This window comes from Epargyreus clarus, unplaced genomic scaffold (genome assembly GCF_041222505.1).
Source record: "Epargyreus clarus isolate Ecla_fem2 unplaced genomic scaffold, WU_Ecla_fem_2.2 ptg000001l, whole genome shotgun sequence".
NCBI lineage: Eukaryota > Metazoa > Arthropoda > Insecta > Lepidoptera > Hesperiidae > Epargyreus > Epargyreus clarus.
Genome location: NW_027332209.1, coordinates 6,574,697 through 6,592,543, shown reverse-complemented (window position 1 = coordinate 6,592,543; position 17,847 = coordinate 6,574,697). Strand labels below are relative to the sequence as shown.

The 17,847-nt window shown below is 34.5% G+C and overlaps 1 protein-coding gene across 1 annotated transcript; it reads right to left on the bottom strand.

The window, feature by feature from the left end:
• Nucleotides 1–1,417: 1,417 nt before the first annotated feature.
• Atf3 (Activating transcription factor 3) lies at nucleotides 1,418–17,658 on the bottom strand. The gene is made up of 5 exons (XM_073075404.1): nucleotides 17,189–17,658; nucleotides 15,402–15,488; nucleotides 7,515–7,673; nucleotides 5,580–5,738; nucleotides 1,418–5,050 (listed from the first exon to the last, which is right to left on the bottom strand). Exons 1-5 carry the CDS (start codon nucleotides 17,453–17,455, stop codon nucleotides 4,505–4,507), a joined length of 1,218 nt encoding a protein of 405 aa, XP_072931505.1. The 5' UTR covers nucleotides 17,456–17,658; the 3' UTR covers nucleotides 1,418–4,504.
• Nucleotides 17,659–17,847: the final 189 nt, after the last annotated feature.

Here is a 17,847-nt window from a genome sequence, read left to right as displayed (position 1 = left end):
GACTTAAGGTTTTACATCACAAAATTGCCAAAATAATTACATAGTTGGTGTAATTATTTTACAAGTGTTGTAACAGGTACCATCACTTACGAATAAAATTATATTTCTCCGCACTTTTTTTTTCGATTTTGTGTTTTTGCACAACTTAACTGCGCATGTCGGCATTGTTCCGCGTAAATTACACCATGACAACCATTAAATGGCTAACACAGTTGTCAGCCGTTGAGAGGAGAGGGTGAGATATCTATAATTATCTATGGTACCAGCATAGACAACGGATAGATTTCAAGTGGAGTCCCTGATTTGTATGGTTTTGGTTACAGATATCCATGGGCATCAGTAGTCACTTGCCATATAGATGCATGCTCGTTTGCTAATATTAAAAGCCAATATCTCGCTATACTTGTAGGTAACGTTTGCGCATTCGTATCTACAATAAACTCACCGTTCGAATCATGAAAATATTGACGTAATATTACTGCATATTTAATTTTTAGGTAGAAATAAGGGTGGAAGTGACCTCGATGTCGAGTCACAAAGAGTTATACTTCATTTTAATAAAGTTAGTGTGGAAGTGTATCTTAACTGAATAAGGGATTTAACTGAATAAAAGATAGAACATATGCAATATAATGATTTATTTTTCAGTAGATAAGCACAGTAATTTTGCTTCGATTGTCAAAATATTTATATCAAGAAGCAGGTACAAGTGATGTTTAACACTTACAAAATCTAATGTCACATAATTTGTAGCAACAATATAATTAAAATTTACGTCGTACAATAATATTTAGTATTTGAAAGCTAATAAAATAGCTGAACTGATAATTTGAATGTTTCAAGGGAAGTAATTACCTCTGCATGTTATGCGCAATTCATTAATATTAAATTTACAAAATAATTAAAAGCATTTTGTTAATTACTCCCCCGAAAACAATTAACATAAGTTTTCTCACTTTGTGACAAGAAAGATATTTTTATTTTAGAATTATACAGTTATTTTAAAATTTCTTTTAAAATATAGAAGCGTTAATAGTAAGTAGATAATAATTAGACATAAACAACAGTTTATTAAAAATCCATCAATCAATAATCAAGACACAATATATTATAAGGAATATAAATTATAATAACATTGTCTTATTTGTAACACTTTATACTTAATCTGCTAATACTAATCACTTTTCTGTACTCACTTCGATAGTGGTATAGGTATCTATATATAATCAAATTGTAGGAAAAACAGAAAATGACTATTTGTAGAACAAATACGAATACAAGACATCAAATACGAATTCCACTTATATTTTTAGAACAAGTAAAATACAGAAGACTGCATTATTAGTCAACTTAATTATTGATATTTATGTAGATTTAGCTGTCAAACGTCCATTTCTTTTTAATGCGTCATAATTTAATGTCAGTTGCTACGCCTAGCACAAGTTGGAGCGCAATAATGCATTCTTTCAAACCAGAACAGTAAGTCAAATCTGCTATAGGTATATTAGAAATCGCCGTGATACATTTATTACCATAACGACTTCTATAATCTATTTATGACTAATTCTACAGTCCGGCTATCACTGGTTCATTTACATCTGCAGACATAAAACGTATCAGACGCGTGCCGTGGCAGACAAAATAGTATTCTCTAGAATGCATTACATCTACCATAAGTTCAAAATATTGTAATAATATTATTTTCTCTGTTACGGGCCATGTGTAACTCGTTCAAGTTCCATAGAAATAAACGAAGCCAAGGATATTTTGTTATGTATCCTATTTATAAATTTCAAACCATTCATCAGTACTCTTTCCTTCTGAAAAATTCTTTGTTGGCAAACTAAATAGTTACTCATCCAAGTAAACAATTTCAGTTTTCCGCAAGGCAACAAAGCCATTCAAAACTATACCCTTCAAAGATAATCTTCTTGATAAGATTACTACGACGGTACATTCCGTTTTTATAACCAACAAACAATGCTTTATGATCAAACTATACCTACTACTAAAAAAATATAAAAACAAAAAACCCGACTGCGAAAAATATAGACAATGTCTTCTCACAATTTAAACGTATCCTTCGACGCCTTATAATTAAAAACCGATAAGCCGTTTGGACTGTAGGGCGTATACATTAATGATGTGCCGAGTCGGCCATTTTTTGTATTCGAGTACTTTAGTACTCATATAAAAAAGAATCGAGTCAGTACTCGAGTCCAAAGTATTCACAAAGTACTCGAGTACTTTGCAACATACAGTCCAATAGCACGGCAGAGCAAAAAAAAAAGAAAAAAACGCCACAACAAGTTTTTAGTTGTACGAGTAGTAGTTGTAGTGTACGAGTATCGTCCGTACTCGAATATCACTATTGGTACTCGAGTATGCGAGTTTATGTAAGTACTCGAGTACTGACTCGAGTCGACCTGACTCGGCACATCTCTAGTATACATACGCTTAAAAGCATTTATTTCCGCAGTCGGGTAATAAATTATTGATCCAATATAACATGTTAATAGTTAAACAATAATACAGAATAAGATTGTAATCGAAATGTTCGTACTTTGTAACTACAAACTAAGTTTAACAAGACTCAAGTTATTTTTGGAAAACGTTGTCGATAATGGTGCTCTGTATATTAATATTTTGCAAGTACTCTACCATTTATCACAATAACAATATAAAAAATAAATGCTTGCGCGACTGACTGCTCATATAGGTATCATTACATAAAGGCAGCCAAGAGACTAGGTTCACTGGTAGGTAAAAGGCACTGTCTTTGATTAAGTCTGTTTTCCTTACTATTAGAACTACAAGAAAGCCTTCAGCCAATACAATTATGAAAATAAAAAACAAACTTCACAAAACTTTATTGCACGTTAAGCCACTATTATGAGATGGCTTAGGGTTTGCCAATATCCCATACTCCCTCCACCATTACGTTTGGGAGTCCCAAAGCCACCCCCAGTAGTAAGAAGGGGTTGCAGCGGAGTCTATACGCAGGTCGATATAATTAAATTTGTACCAATGGGTTGGTATTATGTTAGATTTGTACATCCACGTTAAAAATGTAGTATCTACTTTCTTGTAGCTCGATTATCTCTTAATGAGATGTATAATACATAAATCCTTCTTAGTTTGGGTACAGAGGCACTTATAGTAATTTACCATTTGTTGACACTATGTGCCAATTTATCAATGTACATACATATGGAAATATAATATCTACTCTATTGTTATATACTTATATACGACATCTTATCTTCCCTATGTAAGTTCGTATTATTTTTGTAATAACAAATAATACATTATATCACCGCTAATCTGAGTTAAAGCACCTTAAACTAAATTATTTCATACAAGTAACACGTATAAAATATGGATCAGTTTCCATAATAATCTGTGAATATTTTTGTAACAGAATATACTTTCGGAATTTCAACAGGAGGTATTTCCATTTCATATAAATTGTACTGGAGGTATCTATTTCTATTTCATATTGTGATGATCTCATAAGTATCTTAATTTGGTTAAGCTTACAACAATATAATGGTATCTAAAATGCCCACACATTATTCGATCGATGGTCGATCGACTGCCACGATCGTTGCATTTAACGTCGATCAACAGTTGTTACCAGACCAATTAATTGATGCCATCGATCGACTCATCATTCAATCATCGATCGTCGCCTTTCCTATCGGTATACTTCGAGCAGCCAAAGCTATCATCGACGTCGATCGAGAGCATAGACCGACGATCGATCAATTGACTGTGGGCACCCTAATATTGTTGCAAATAATCACACACCTTGGTCATCCCATTGCACCATTAATTAATCAGATCTAAAAAAAAGATAAATATTTTGTACAGATCAAAGCAAAATTATAGAACTTATAAAATAAAACGAATGTGGTAATTTTATTGTTAGAATTAAACAACTAAGTAAAATTAAAATATATACCTACCTAATAAACTGTCTCACAGTTTTCTGAATGTTACACGATTATATACGATTATGGTGACTCGAAATTATTATCTCACAACACTTGAATAAAAAAATAAATACAATTTATCGTGTGACATCGTCGATTTCTAGCCCTACTTTATGTGAAATTATGCTCCGATTCTTATAACTTAGGTAAAACCAACGTAACTGCAGTTACGGGCACCATACTAACGCTATATGTCGTTCTACACAGTAGATATACGATTTCGCTTCGAAATAAATCCCTCTCTTTTATTGACTCTGTGTGTTTTTTGTAACTTTACATAGAGTAGTTTTTTAATACATTACATGGATAAATTGGGTATTATGATCTTAAAATACGACATCTGGTCTTTTAATCACAAATGAAAAAATAATCAAGCCCTAATTTAAAACGTACAGTATCTTTAATAACGATGGTGATTGATTTCGAATTAATGTAATTTGAATGCCTAAAAATATACGTATACGTGTCAAAAACAATTTGGACCCGGCGTTATGGGAGGATGCCCACAGCTAAACGAGACACCCGTCGTTGAGGTTGTTATTGAGTTTTGTTTGAGCGTCTGGGATGGTGCCGGGGTACGTATGGCACTGCTGAGTGGTCAGGTTGTAGTTGACTTCGCTGTCGTAATACTCCGCGTCCGGCTCGATGGGGCCGAGGAGGTTGGTTGCTTTAGGGAGGTAGCCATCAGTTGTGATGTAGCTTGGCTCAGCGCCGGGAGGGAGACTGAGGACGCTGTCTGGCCTACTGTACTCCACATCGATGACGGATTGTGTCATGTATGTGTTGTCGAGTGACGGTATGGTGTCTACAGAGGAGTCTCCGTTGAGAGGCGTGGCGCAAGTATAGCTGGATGCGAGCACGTCTGCGGACTCTGGGCGGATGTAGGGCGAGTGCGCTTCGAAGGGCAGTTGGAATGATGTCGGCGACTCGTAAATCCTAGTTATATTGTAGGGAGTAGCAGGCGATGCCCGATTATTGGAATTGTTGTTTTTAACGCACGTAGCTGCGTGTAGCGAAAGCATGTCATGTAACTGTCGCCTCTGCACCTCCAAGTCCTGAAATAAAAATAACGCATATGATAAGTAGAGTTTGATAAGTCAGATATCTAAACACAACCCTATTAAATGTGAGACCGGTACGAAGACTACTGCACCATGCGAGTAATCCTAGGTAGTACATAATAGATGATACAATAACATCCTACGGGAACATGCACTATAGAGTAGAGTGATATTTTTGCCTAATAACAACACTAGTTTTAAAGGTTGAAATTTAATGTGGAAGTAATTTTTAAGAAACTACTATGGTTCGACTCCAGCGACACCACCGCCACATATCTGTCTAACAACAGCGGTGTAAATCGCTGCTGTGTTCTGGTTTGAGGAACAGTAATGCATACTTTTTTGAGGCATTCCAGCTTAGTCCTCAGTGTCAGCGGCGTATCTGTGGCCTAAGGTACAAATCCACTTCCACGCTCATCCAGAGTACAATATAGATGTCCATGGACGGCAGTACCCACTTACCACCAGTTTGACTGCATGCTCGTTTGCTACTTCTGTATAATAAAAAGCAATACACCTGTACCTGTAGTTGTGCTTTGAGGTCGATATTTTGTGTTTCGAGGACTTCACTCTCAGTCACCAGGTTGACGGTGCGTTCTCGTTTCTTCATTCTGCATTTTGTTGCTGCTATTTTGTTCCGCTCTCTTCTACGTCGCCTTCTTTCTTCATCTTCTGGCGTTAACTGTAAATTGAATAATAAAATGATTTAATACTTCTCAGGTTTTAGGTAAATACTGAAAGATACCTATACTTTGATATTGATTTTGAAATGTTTTGTTTCTTAAGAAACTTAATACCTACCTACATTATGTCTCTACTATGTATTTATAAATAAAATTAAAAATACATATGTATAAATTATTATTATATGTAGGTATTATAAAAAATTAGATAGATACCTATGGCTGCAAATTTTATGCCTAAATTATGCTAAAATTTAAATCTAAGCATGTTAGATATCAGTAACTATGCACCGAGTGTAGCGAAAATTCTAGGCCATTTGAGTTTGTTTATTTTGTACGTTCGTGAATCATCCAATTAGTATCCGTATGAATTAAATTAGGCGTATCCTTAAACACGTCAAGTATTTACTACACACATTCTTAGTATACATAGAGGTGGTTATGTGTAAATAATGTTTTAATCAAACGTAATTTTTCCACAACTATTAATGCCTACCTACTGTAGGACGGAAGCTGTAATGCGAATTTTATGTCGCGAAATAATCTATAAGGTGAGCTTTATTAATTCCTGTTAATGTTAATGAAATTAAAGTTAATTCGCAATATCGCAATTTTACTATTAATTGCGATATGTGACGTAACGTAAAATGACTTCAAAATGTAACCTACCTATTCGTAGATATTATTTCATCTTTTAATAATGATTTTTCGGAATTGTAGCATAAATATCTTAAGAAACAAACAGAAAAAATATCATGTTTCAACAACGGATACCTTTAATGAAATTTGGAAGAGGAAATATGTATTTGAAATTTCGAGTGATACCTGCTACCGTAAATACAGTAGACCTAAACATGATATGCACTCAAATACGCATAATACACGATAGGACTAACAGTTAACCCTTAACTGTCGGTACAATAAGTGACTACGCACCTAGTTATTTCCCGTGCATTGCAGGCGTGAAGGGACACGAATGATCAATACCACTGATCATAATTTCTCATCGGCAGTCGTTACTTTCAATCAGGAAGTTAAGTCACGACCGCGCATTTGCAATGCTAGCCTTCTTTGTAAGCTATAAAACTTCAATAAAGCCGTTGAATTATAATGCTGGACGGACGCCATAAAAGCTAGTTTAAATACGATTCGCAATCTTCCCGGTCTATCTGTTCCTGGTACGACCCTCATTGGGTGGTATGGTTATAGCCTTATTGAGCGGGACTCAGAAACAGTAAAGTTGACCCCTTCTTGTAATTCCAAATAAATATTAATGCTAGGTCTCTGTTGTTTACTTTTACGAACAATGTATAGGTAATTTTAAAACACAGCTGAATACTGTTGTATCTATTTATAAACTTTTACTTTGTATTTTTATTCAAACGTAGGTACGAGATACGCGATGGTGTTGTGCAGTCTACCAAGTCGAATTAACCTTAATCTTTGGGAAACAATGCATTTGTAATCGATCAAAATAGGACAGCATTATGTACTTACAAAATTTTAATTTTAATTCTCTACCTAAAAGCTACATTTTATTAGGACTGAATTGTCGTTTAACTAACTGAACCTAACATTAAAACTTACGTTTTAGAATAATAGTGATAGGCTTTAGGATAGGTAACTACTAAAATACAAGTGCCAATTATAATGGACTTCAAATGGGTATGACTTCTGGGCAGAAATCTTATTTGCGTAGTCTAAACACATTGTACCTACCTATACTACGATAATGTCAAAACATCTTATGTAGGTAGTTTGATACTGATACTAACCCCTTCACCCTTAGTGGTGTGTGTGTGGCTGCTGTCATAGTCTTCATCACTCTCTTCCTTCTTCATCCTCTTGACGCACCCATCGGTGTCACTCCCCGACATCTTCCGTTTCGACTCTATCGACAACTTCAGGCCAGCCTTTATTAGCTCCGAGCAAGTCTGAAAATTGAAAACATTAGCTATTAGTTACATTTTATTGAAATGACACGGTATGTACAGTCTGAAGGTGGTAGAACCCTTTGTGGTTCGACTCCGGCGGCACCACCGTCACACCTATTTCTACCTAATAAGAGCAGTGTTAAGCGCTGTTGTGTTCTGGTTTAAAGGGTGTGGTAAGGGAGACATACTTTTCCGAGGCGTTCCAGCTTAGTCCTCAGGGGTAGCGGCGCATCTGTGGCCGACATCGGAGAGAAATATAATCCTACAGATGTCCGTGGGAGGCAGTAGCCACTTAACATCAAGTGGAGTGCATGCTCTTCTGCTACCCCTATATTATAAAAAGATACACGTAAAAGTGGGTTGTATCCCCGAACAGATATTTAAACTGTGAGCGCAGAATCTGTTCAGGGTTGGGTATATGATCAACATAACCAACATACCCATAAATTGACCGTTAAACGATGTCTTCGATAGAGTTCATCATTCAACAGTAATCATTAATTGTTATCACACCAATCGATGGTTGCTATCGATTGACGATAGTATGGATCAGTCGACCGCACCTTCCCTAAATACCTACTTTTTCACCGTAATTCGTAAATGGCGCCAAAAAGCAATCCTACAGTGGGTCGTGGGGCTTTGATGTTAGAAGCTATTAATTTGTGTAATTACATACTTTATCAAATAGTAGATAAATGATATAATTACTTCGAATTGGTACGTTTGAAGTAGTAGGCAATACTTTTGAATCGTAACAATACACTATTATCTCTCTAGGTAATTGTACTTAAATTGCTTTAACATAGGTACATGCTTGTAATGCACCGTAACGCACATATAAAGAAGAAATCGGCAGACTATTAACTTCTATAAGATATTTATTACCTATCTGTTATTTTGAAACCACATGGAAACACAGTCGATTACTTATACCTACCTATTTAAAATATCTTAGTTTGATAAATATTCTATGAAAAATAAATTGTGTATGTGTTGTTTACTTTTTGCTGTTTACTGTTGTAAATACTCCGTATATATTGTTCTGATAAAAAATGTCTATTTTATCTGTCTTCCAAAGTTTGTTCTAATTCGGTCAAAATTACACAAAATCTTAATTTAATAGCTTTACATGTTAGAATTACAACAAAACTGTACCATCATAGGTAAATACGTGTTAGTATCTGTGTAATATTGTCTCATAAACTGGCTATTTGCGACCATAAATACTCTTTAGCGGTACCTTCTAAAACAAGCTACAAAAATATTTACTTAAATAAGTTATTTCTTATTACAGATCATTTAGTCAATGTTTGGTAGAAGCCAAACTAAACATAAACGTGTCATGTTCGTTTATGAACACTTCTATTAAATGCAAAATTCCACTTACGCCTCTATTTATATTATAAAATATTTATTTCTAGTCTGTTGACTAAGCATGCTATAGTTATGTAAATAAATCGTATAAACTTAATTCTATTGTTAAGCGTTTGGCGGCCTCTTTTTCACCTTGCCGATTACCATGAAAAAGTTCCGGATTCGACTCCCAGCTAGGCTATAGGTAATAAGTATAAGATATTTGTATATATGCATCTTATATTTTGTATTCACGATTCGTACATTATATTTTTCGGAGGCAATAAAACTATAAAAGTTATAGGTAGCGTTTCTGTACGTTATTCTTTTTTAATTTTCGACTGACACCGATTTTGAAGAATGTAGCCTATATCACGCCTTATAAAGTACTGCAATCAATACTTATACATAAAAACCCGGAAAATTTGAAAATACAAAATAAAAAAGCTTTATAATGTTCGTATTATGTAAATCTTTAAATGTCAGTTACGGTTTTATTTGATGATCAAATACAGTACCTACCCTTACCAGGAGTTTTTACGTTTCGACAAATATGACTGTTTTGGTATTTGTTTACGTATTGGCCCATACTGTTTCCAAGTTCTGACACAATCCGCTAGGGGCGCTGATTGGAAATTGTATGGGCAAATACGTAAACAAATACCAAAACAGTCATATTTGTCAAAACGTAAAAACTCCTGGTAAGGGTACTGAGTTATGTTCGGCTTAGTACCAACACAGTATAAGGATCTATATAGATATTTTTACCGTGGTACCAACACGTTCGACCAGTACGATACAATTTACTCAACGTAAACCAACAATTGCTTTTAAAGTTATCTAAGAGCATCCGGCTATTTGCAACCATAAATTGAACGTTTAATTTTTTTCTCACAAATGATTCATCTTCACCTTGATCGGACGATCATCAAGGTCGATTCAAGATGTGTGCTCACATAACTATTTCCATTCGAACATGTGGATACTTGCAATCTTTGATAAGTAAAATAGAAAGATACTTCACCGCCTTAAAATTAAAGCCATAAAATGATGATTTTATCAGTGTTGATTTCTTGACAAATATATTTTTTAAGAAAATTTACTTATAAATAACTAATACTACGTAATTTACGTAATAAATAAATAAGTAATTCAAGCACATTTTAGAACGGAGACGGGACATTTTAGAACGGAGACGTGGCAAAACTTTATTTACGCATCAATTTCAATACTCACTGCTTACACTCTTTGTTAGGAGTGATCAATCCATGTATTTTACGCATCTAAGCTTGCAATAGTAATTTTACACCATTGTAATTACAATAAGAAGATTGTTTTTCTCACATCTAAAACGTCCGCCCATTGTTTAAACTTGGAGACAAAAAGGCCATTCACAAGCAATAGAATTGAAGCCAATAGGAGGTCAAAATAATAATTCTTCAGACTCATTTGCATATTTAATCGACTATAAATCTTACACTAATAAACAATAATGGGTTAAAGCAATCGTTGAAATAAGTTTCACCATAGTGAATTGTTTATTTATGTATTTTTTTATTTTTTTTTATTGGTGGCATGATAAGAATGGCATGCTATGCATGTTTATAATGTACACTTGATGTTAAATGATGACCCTTGGAGACCTATTTGCTCAACTACACAGATAGGGACTGCCACAATCAAGGACTAAGCTAGGATTGTTTAAGAGCACTTAAAAATATTCAAACCAAAAAAACTACCAAAACATAAGGCTATATATAATAGGTGTGATGATAGTGCCAGGAGATTTTAATACCCGGTAATATTGTTATATTCTAATACGTTTTAGTTCGTAATGTTGTATGAAACAATATGAGCAGAACATGTAATTTCCATTACGGGTACAACGAGTAGCTACTGCAAAAAATAACTCACTCCCTGACGTTAGAACATGCAAATGTTCACTTAGTTTACCCATTACGTTATAGGTCGGTAGATGTATATAATAATATAAAAATGTATTACAAATATAATTGGTTAAACAATAGACATAGTTAGGGTTGCTACTATTAACAAAAACATGATTAAAATGGTACCTTCTCAATTATTTTTAACTGTAATTTATTTTTATATATTTTCATTATTCATTACTCTTGGCATACGCAGATTATTATTTTGAATATAACTGTAGGAATTAGAAAGATTTTTATCCATATAAGACTAAGTACGTGAGTAGGTACCGTGAATGCATTTCCTTCTGAAAGTCCCTATGCTATTTTGCAGGTACATATTAGTACTAATTAATATAAAAATTGAGACAGTTCAATTAGGGATGAATATATAGTATTTTCATAGTATAGGTACTACTTTTACAATTATTAATCAAAATATAGAATGACATTATACTTTTAATTTTGGTATGGTGGCAACCCTAGGTATAGATGCTATCGATATCCATATTAGCTTTGTACACTAATAAGGCCTTGTTTACACAACAAGATATTCTAGAAAGAAGCAGTCACGAGAGCACACCATACAATTCGAAAAAAATGAATATGTAATTGAATAAATATAGTTTAAAAAACTAAAAAACACGCTTTTATGTTAAAATCAACTAAAAAGCAAAAAATAATCTTCAATCTAGGAATCAATTAAGGAACAGTAAATAGTATAATTGTGGAAAAAGTGTGGGGTGCTCCATTTATCAGGTTCGAAAAGCGCCCCACACTTTTTCCACAATTATACTATTTACTGTTCCTTAATTGATTCCTAGATTGAAGATTATTTTTTGCTTTTTAGTTGATTTTAACATAAAAGCGTGTTTTTTAGTTTTTTAAACTATATTTATTTTATTATTTTTAGTATTTGTTGTTATAGCGACCACCATCATGCATCGTTTGTAAAAAAATCAAGTGTCTATCTATTACGGTTTAAGAGATAAAGCCCTGTGACTCAAAAACAGACAGCGGAGGGTTTCGTTTTATCCTTTAAGTACGGAATCCTAAAAATCATTCTACAAGATGGCATTATAGATATGTTTCAGTACATTTGAGTTATAGGGAAATAATATTATTATTTTCCAAAGCTAAAAATCAATCTAGTAACTTTGCCTGAACGCTCCATAAGGCGCTTTCTCTTGCCTCGAAAATCGTTAATCCTGAGGATATTGATAAGGACAATGGTACAAAATTATTAAAATCGTGTATTTTCATCGGTCCTCAATAAATCTACAAAGTTTGAACGAAATCTGGCCGTTTAAAGTGGGTCAAAATCGCGCCCAAAGAAGTCGGTTACAAACATACAAACAAACATACAAACAAACATACAAACATACAGGTGAAGCTAATAAAAAGCGTGTAAAAATAAGAAAATAGATTCTTGCTAATAATTATAATTACAATTCGCTGTAGTTTTCAAACGTTTTACATTAATAATTAGCTAAGCACGAATCGAGCTCGCACACGAAGGGTATCGTACTAAATTTTCCTTTGTGTTTTTATTTTTAGTATTTTTATTATAGTTTTTTTTTTATTTATAATATAAGAGTAGCAGACGAGCATGCAGTTCACCTGATGGTAAGTGACTACTGCCGCCCATGGACATCTGTAATCAACCCCAGATATTATTAGATATTCGTACCTGAGGACGGCCACAGATGCGCCGCTACTCCTGAGGACTAAGCTGGAACGCCTCGGAAAAGTCTGTCTCCCTTACCACACCCTTCAAACTTGAACACAGCAGCGCCTAATACTGCTGTTATTAGGTAGAAATAGGTGTGGCGGTGGTGCCGCCGGAGTAGAACCACAAAGGGTTCTACCACCTTCATGTAGCATTTGTTGATAAAGCGGACACCGTAATACATACTGTGAAAATTTCAAGTGTATATTATTACGCTTGCAGAGATAGAGTTCTGCGTAAGATGGACAGGCGGACACACAGCGGAGGCGTAGGAAATGTTAGGATATTATTCTGTATTTACACTTTGGGCACGGAACCTTAATAAAAAGCACGCAAACGATGATTAAGCGGTGCCTGGTGTTACAGCGAACTCATTGCAAACACGCGACAAGCCATGGACATTATGACTTGCCAATAAAACACGCTGGCTTATTGTAACTAAGTTTATTTATTTAAATGCCAACAGCAACACACACAATACATTATATATAGTACTTAGAAGTACGCTATAGTAGTATTAATAATAATAAGGGTCGTATGAGTGCCATAAGTATAAGTTAATGCCCATAAACGTATTACAATTGTTCTAAGTTCTAACACCCAGTGGACTCTACTCCTGATTAACCATTACTCAAGTACCTTGAAAGGAATTTTGGTAGATAGAATCATGACTCGATCGGGAAGTTTACACCGCTATTACACCTATTTCTAGCATGAAGCATTGATTGCGTTTTGGTGGAAGCGTGTGGATCAAAATATTAGTTGGTGTGACATCTCATGATGACGCCCTCTGAACACACAAAAAGATACTATTTCTATGGAGTCGCAAAGTAATAAAATCTTAGTTAATTTTAAACAACTTCCAAACTGCCTCTTAAATAGCCGTTCAATTAACAGCCTAGGCTCTTTACTAAACGTTGACGCTCGTTTTCGGGCGCTACTCGTACGACGGCGACCGGTACAGGCGCACCGCTTATTTACTGATCATAAACGAAGAGCAAAGCTGGGAAAAACTATGTTGTATTGTTTACTTAATACATTCCTGTAAAAAATGACGGCCCGCATGGCGGAGCGGCCACCATACCGGTTCCGGGTTCGATTCCCGGCCAGACATATCTAAATGATGAATTTAGATTTCTGTTTCTGGGTCTGGGTGTTTGTGTATTTGTCTATGTGTATGTCCATAGCACCCACGACACAGGGAATCCTAGTGTGGGACTGTGAGTGTAGAAAGCGTTTAAGCGTTTATTCCTGCTTTGGTGGATTCCGGCCTTTAGAAATGGATGCACTACGAGTATAGTGAATATTACGCTTGAATCTTGATTGTACCTTAAAATCAGTTGGACTGTTAATTTGCTATTTCCATCACATAAAACAGGTGCTCATAAAAAGTATACATCTATTCAAGTGTCATGTTATGTAACTCAAGCATAAGGGGTGGAGGTATCGACAAAAAATGACAATATACGAATATGAATTGACGCAAAACGTAGATAAGGCCGATCTTAACATACCTACAATCAATACATAAATCATAGATTAGTAAAGATACTTCGCCGCCTTGAAATAGAATGAAGCCACAAACGGCTTATTAGTAAGTTCTTTTTTATAATTCTTGACAAATAAAAAAAAATTAGAGAAAATTTACGAATAAGTAACTTATACTGCGTTAATTTACATAATAAACAAATAATTATTTCAAATATTATAGGGACATTTTAGCACGGAGACGTGGCAAAACATTTTTACGCAGCTATTTCAATTTTCAAAACTGGGTACATTTTCTTGTTTGGAGTGAGTAATCTTTACTAATCTATGACATAAATATAATCGTATAAACCGTATAGATATCAGATCTAAACACGTAACTAGATGTAGAGCGTGTATAAAATTGACAATTCAAGTAATTACGCAGTAACAGTAAACGGTAACGTAAATATAATATTTTAGATATTACAAAAACAAATTACAAATATCATTAAGATTTTATCAACGAAATATACAGGACTCTATGTATCATAGTTTTAGAAATCTTAAGTTCAGATACAAACTACCTACTTCCGAGCTATAGATACCTAAATATATTTAAAAAAACTATAAATATAAAAACGAATAGAAATAACTTTTGTGTAACGTAACAGATAAATTGAAAAATGTAACAATTTATCTGTGTCATTCAAACGCTTTGAAGCAATTATTTTGATAATAATCTACCCTCTTTGCTGTTTGTTAATTTTGAAAAACTCTTAAGATATTGATCTCTTAAATTACTTTTTAGCAATTAAAACAAGTATCTATAAATTGAATTATCAAAACGAATACTTTATTATACCATATTTTAACCCTACTAATTACACTTGTAAATGTTTAAGTAATTTTTGGAAAAATAAACCAGCGATATTCTTGGTACAAGAATACACTTTAGTTCTTGAGTGTCATCATTATCATTAAATAACCAACACTTAACTTAAACTATAAACAAAATTACGAAGCTAAATCCCTACTTTACGAAAATGTCTATCTGATTTTCATTTCAGTTTTTTACAAGGATTAAGTCCATTTCCTTAAAAAGGATCACAAATCAATAAACAGTTAACAATCGCATTACGTATGTATAGAACAAAGCGTTATCTGATGATAATTATAAACAGTGTTATAAATGTATGGAAATGTATACTCAGTGTGCTACGGCTTGCATTCGAATGCGATGTTAATTACCTTTTGTATGCTGGGTGGAGTGGTCGAGGCCGGCGACGTGGCCGAGGAGTTGGACATCGAGGAGTTGGAGTCGTTACCGCTTCCGCTCTGAAACGATAAGGGAAATGAGTTCAGTGCTACGCTGCTAATGGGTTGCTTTCAATGACGTCAACTGACTGGAAATTCATTTTGTTTTTTGATATTTTAGCAACGTTTCATGTGGTTAAATTTTGCTATAATTGAAAGGTTATAAAGCAGCCATTTTTTTAAATGTTGTCTTGCTACAAGTCTTTATATGTCCCACTGCTGGGCTCGAGTCTCTGATCACAACAATGCTTTTGTAAATGATATTAATACCTATGTAATTATGCATATTTTGATGTAATTAATGCAAAAAATAATCTACATATGATGCTACGGAGAGTTCTACTTATATTTTATTTTCTACCTACCTTTAAATTACATGAAAGGAAAAAAATAATTATAGATGTCTAACTACAGAGTGTTACTACTAGTTACCTTCTAAGTTCTAATCCGGTATGTTAATATGCTTCTAATAAACGATAATGCAAATTCGTCACTATAAAATTCATTTAAATGCAACAGTATTGTAAATAAAGCTAAAATAATTTTCCTCTTACGTATTCGACAGATCCTTAAAGGTATATTATTTTCGTACCTAACATTTGTTATTGAAAGTTATATAAAATATAATTTCGTAACCCACACAATGATCCAACATACCAGATTTAGCGTACTAATTACTTTTAATCGTGAGCCCCATTATTGCTAGCGCCATTAAACGTGTCACATCAGATAATTATTCCTTTGTCCAATTGTCATTTCACGCTCTGAATTCCCCGGAGCTATATATGAAGTACCCCAATGAACCTCATTCATAAAATGAAGCGAGGTCGATACGAGATAATCTACAGTGCAAATATTATCTACCTATACGATAAGTAAATATAGATAACCCGATAGGGAATGTATGTTACCGGGCGCCGAGAAGTCTGGTTGCATTACGGAGTAAATACCGAGATAGTCTGCATAAGGTGCATGACCTCATATTGTATGGCGCCAAGTGTTATCCAATGTTTATAAGGGGAATGATAGCGCACCACGTGACCAGCGACGTGGCAGCTAAATGACTGTTGGCAACAATTCAACTAAACACGCTTGTTTTGCATTCGAAAAAGCGCCTCGCGTGCAACAGACCTAGTTGCTCGGAGGACCCTCCTTGCATTTTGATCAATTAGTAATCTGTGAAAGCGCAAGGCTAGGAACTTCGCTCGCTCGCTCGCTCGTACGATGCTCGTAAAATCGAATGTAAATCTTAACTGTCAGGCTGTGGAAAATCTTGTGAATCTTTCAACGTTTTCCGTTCAGCAAACGGCTTTAAGTCAATTTTTTAGATAATATTTAGACATGTGGATCTTCTAAGTCATTCGGAAATTAGGAAGGCAAGTCTGCACTTACGAGTAGGTATGCACAATTTACAACCTAACCAAGTATTAAACTGCTTTTCCTGTATATTGTTAGAATACTATAATTAATTTAACTTATCTTGTTTTACTGCGTACCTACCGAAGTTGCTTTAAATATTCCACTGTGTTGGTTATTTGGTATTCAAGGTTGTTATTAGCATTATCGTTTACTTGAAACATGAACTTGAAATATATACAAATAGTTGTTTTACGTATACAACATGTTTAAAATCGCTGTGCTCAAAGGTAAAGGAATTTTATAATTGCATTGTAAAATCTCAAGTGAGTATTCGACATTTGTTGAGAAGGTAGATAGCTCACCTTGAAACTGGAAGTTTTTTCATTGTAGTTATACTGGTCGAGAGGATTGGTCATGGTGATAACATCGTTCACGATCTCTGGGGTGTGGAGTGTGGCGGAGTCGCCGCCTTCGACTGCTAGGTAGTTCATCATGGCAGAGCTAAGATTGACGTTGACGCTCAGGTTGTAGGCTCCCTCGCCGTCGGTGCCGAGCGCCGCCGTCGGCGACGGAGACGTATCCTCACACTTTATTGTCGGCACAGCTGAGCTCATGCTCGACGAGTTCATTATATCCTTGTAAGGAGCCAGCTTCGCTTCTTTTTGGTTACTTTTTACACTAAAAACTCAGCTTAATCCTAACTATATCACGGTTACACACTATCACTATATAAGCTAAGGCTAAATATCACTGCTTGTGGTAAACTGGTTCTGAATGGCACTTAAGTCTTCGACCGAGAAGTCTTCACGGGTAGGTAACGTCGCGTTGCTGTCGATCTGAAAATATAGAAATGAACATAATAAGTAAACGGGCATTGAATTATGTATTGGTATTTAAACTATTCAAATAATAATGTTTGGTATCTAAAGTAATATACCAATAGAGTTTTTTACATAAACATTTTTTTTATTTTTACAATATTATTATATAATAATAACTATTTATAAAACTCTGTTCCGTA

What these genes read in the sequence shown, in the direction of transcription:
- Atf3 (XM_073075404.1), bottom strand. Translation starts at nt 17,455, where the DNA reads ATGAACTCGTCGAGCATGAGCTCAGCTGTGCCGACAATAAAGTGTGAG. An exon ending in AAAAAACTTCCAGTTTCAAG is followed by an intron (nt 15,489 to 17,188) that starts GTGAGCTATCTA and finishes TTATCGTTTCAG; the next exon opens with AGCGGAAGCGGTAACGACTC. An exon ending in ACCTCAAAGCACAACTACAG is followed by an intron (nt 5,051 to 5,579) that starts GTACAGGTGTAT and finishes TTTTTATTTCAG; the next exon opens with GACTTGGAGGTGCAGAGGCG.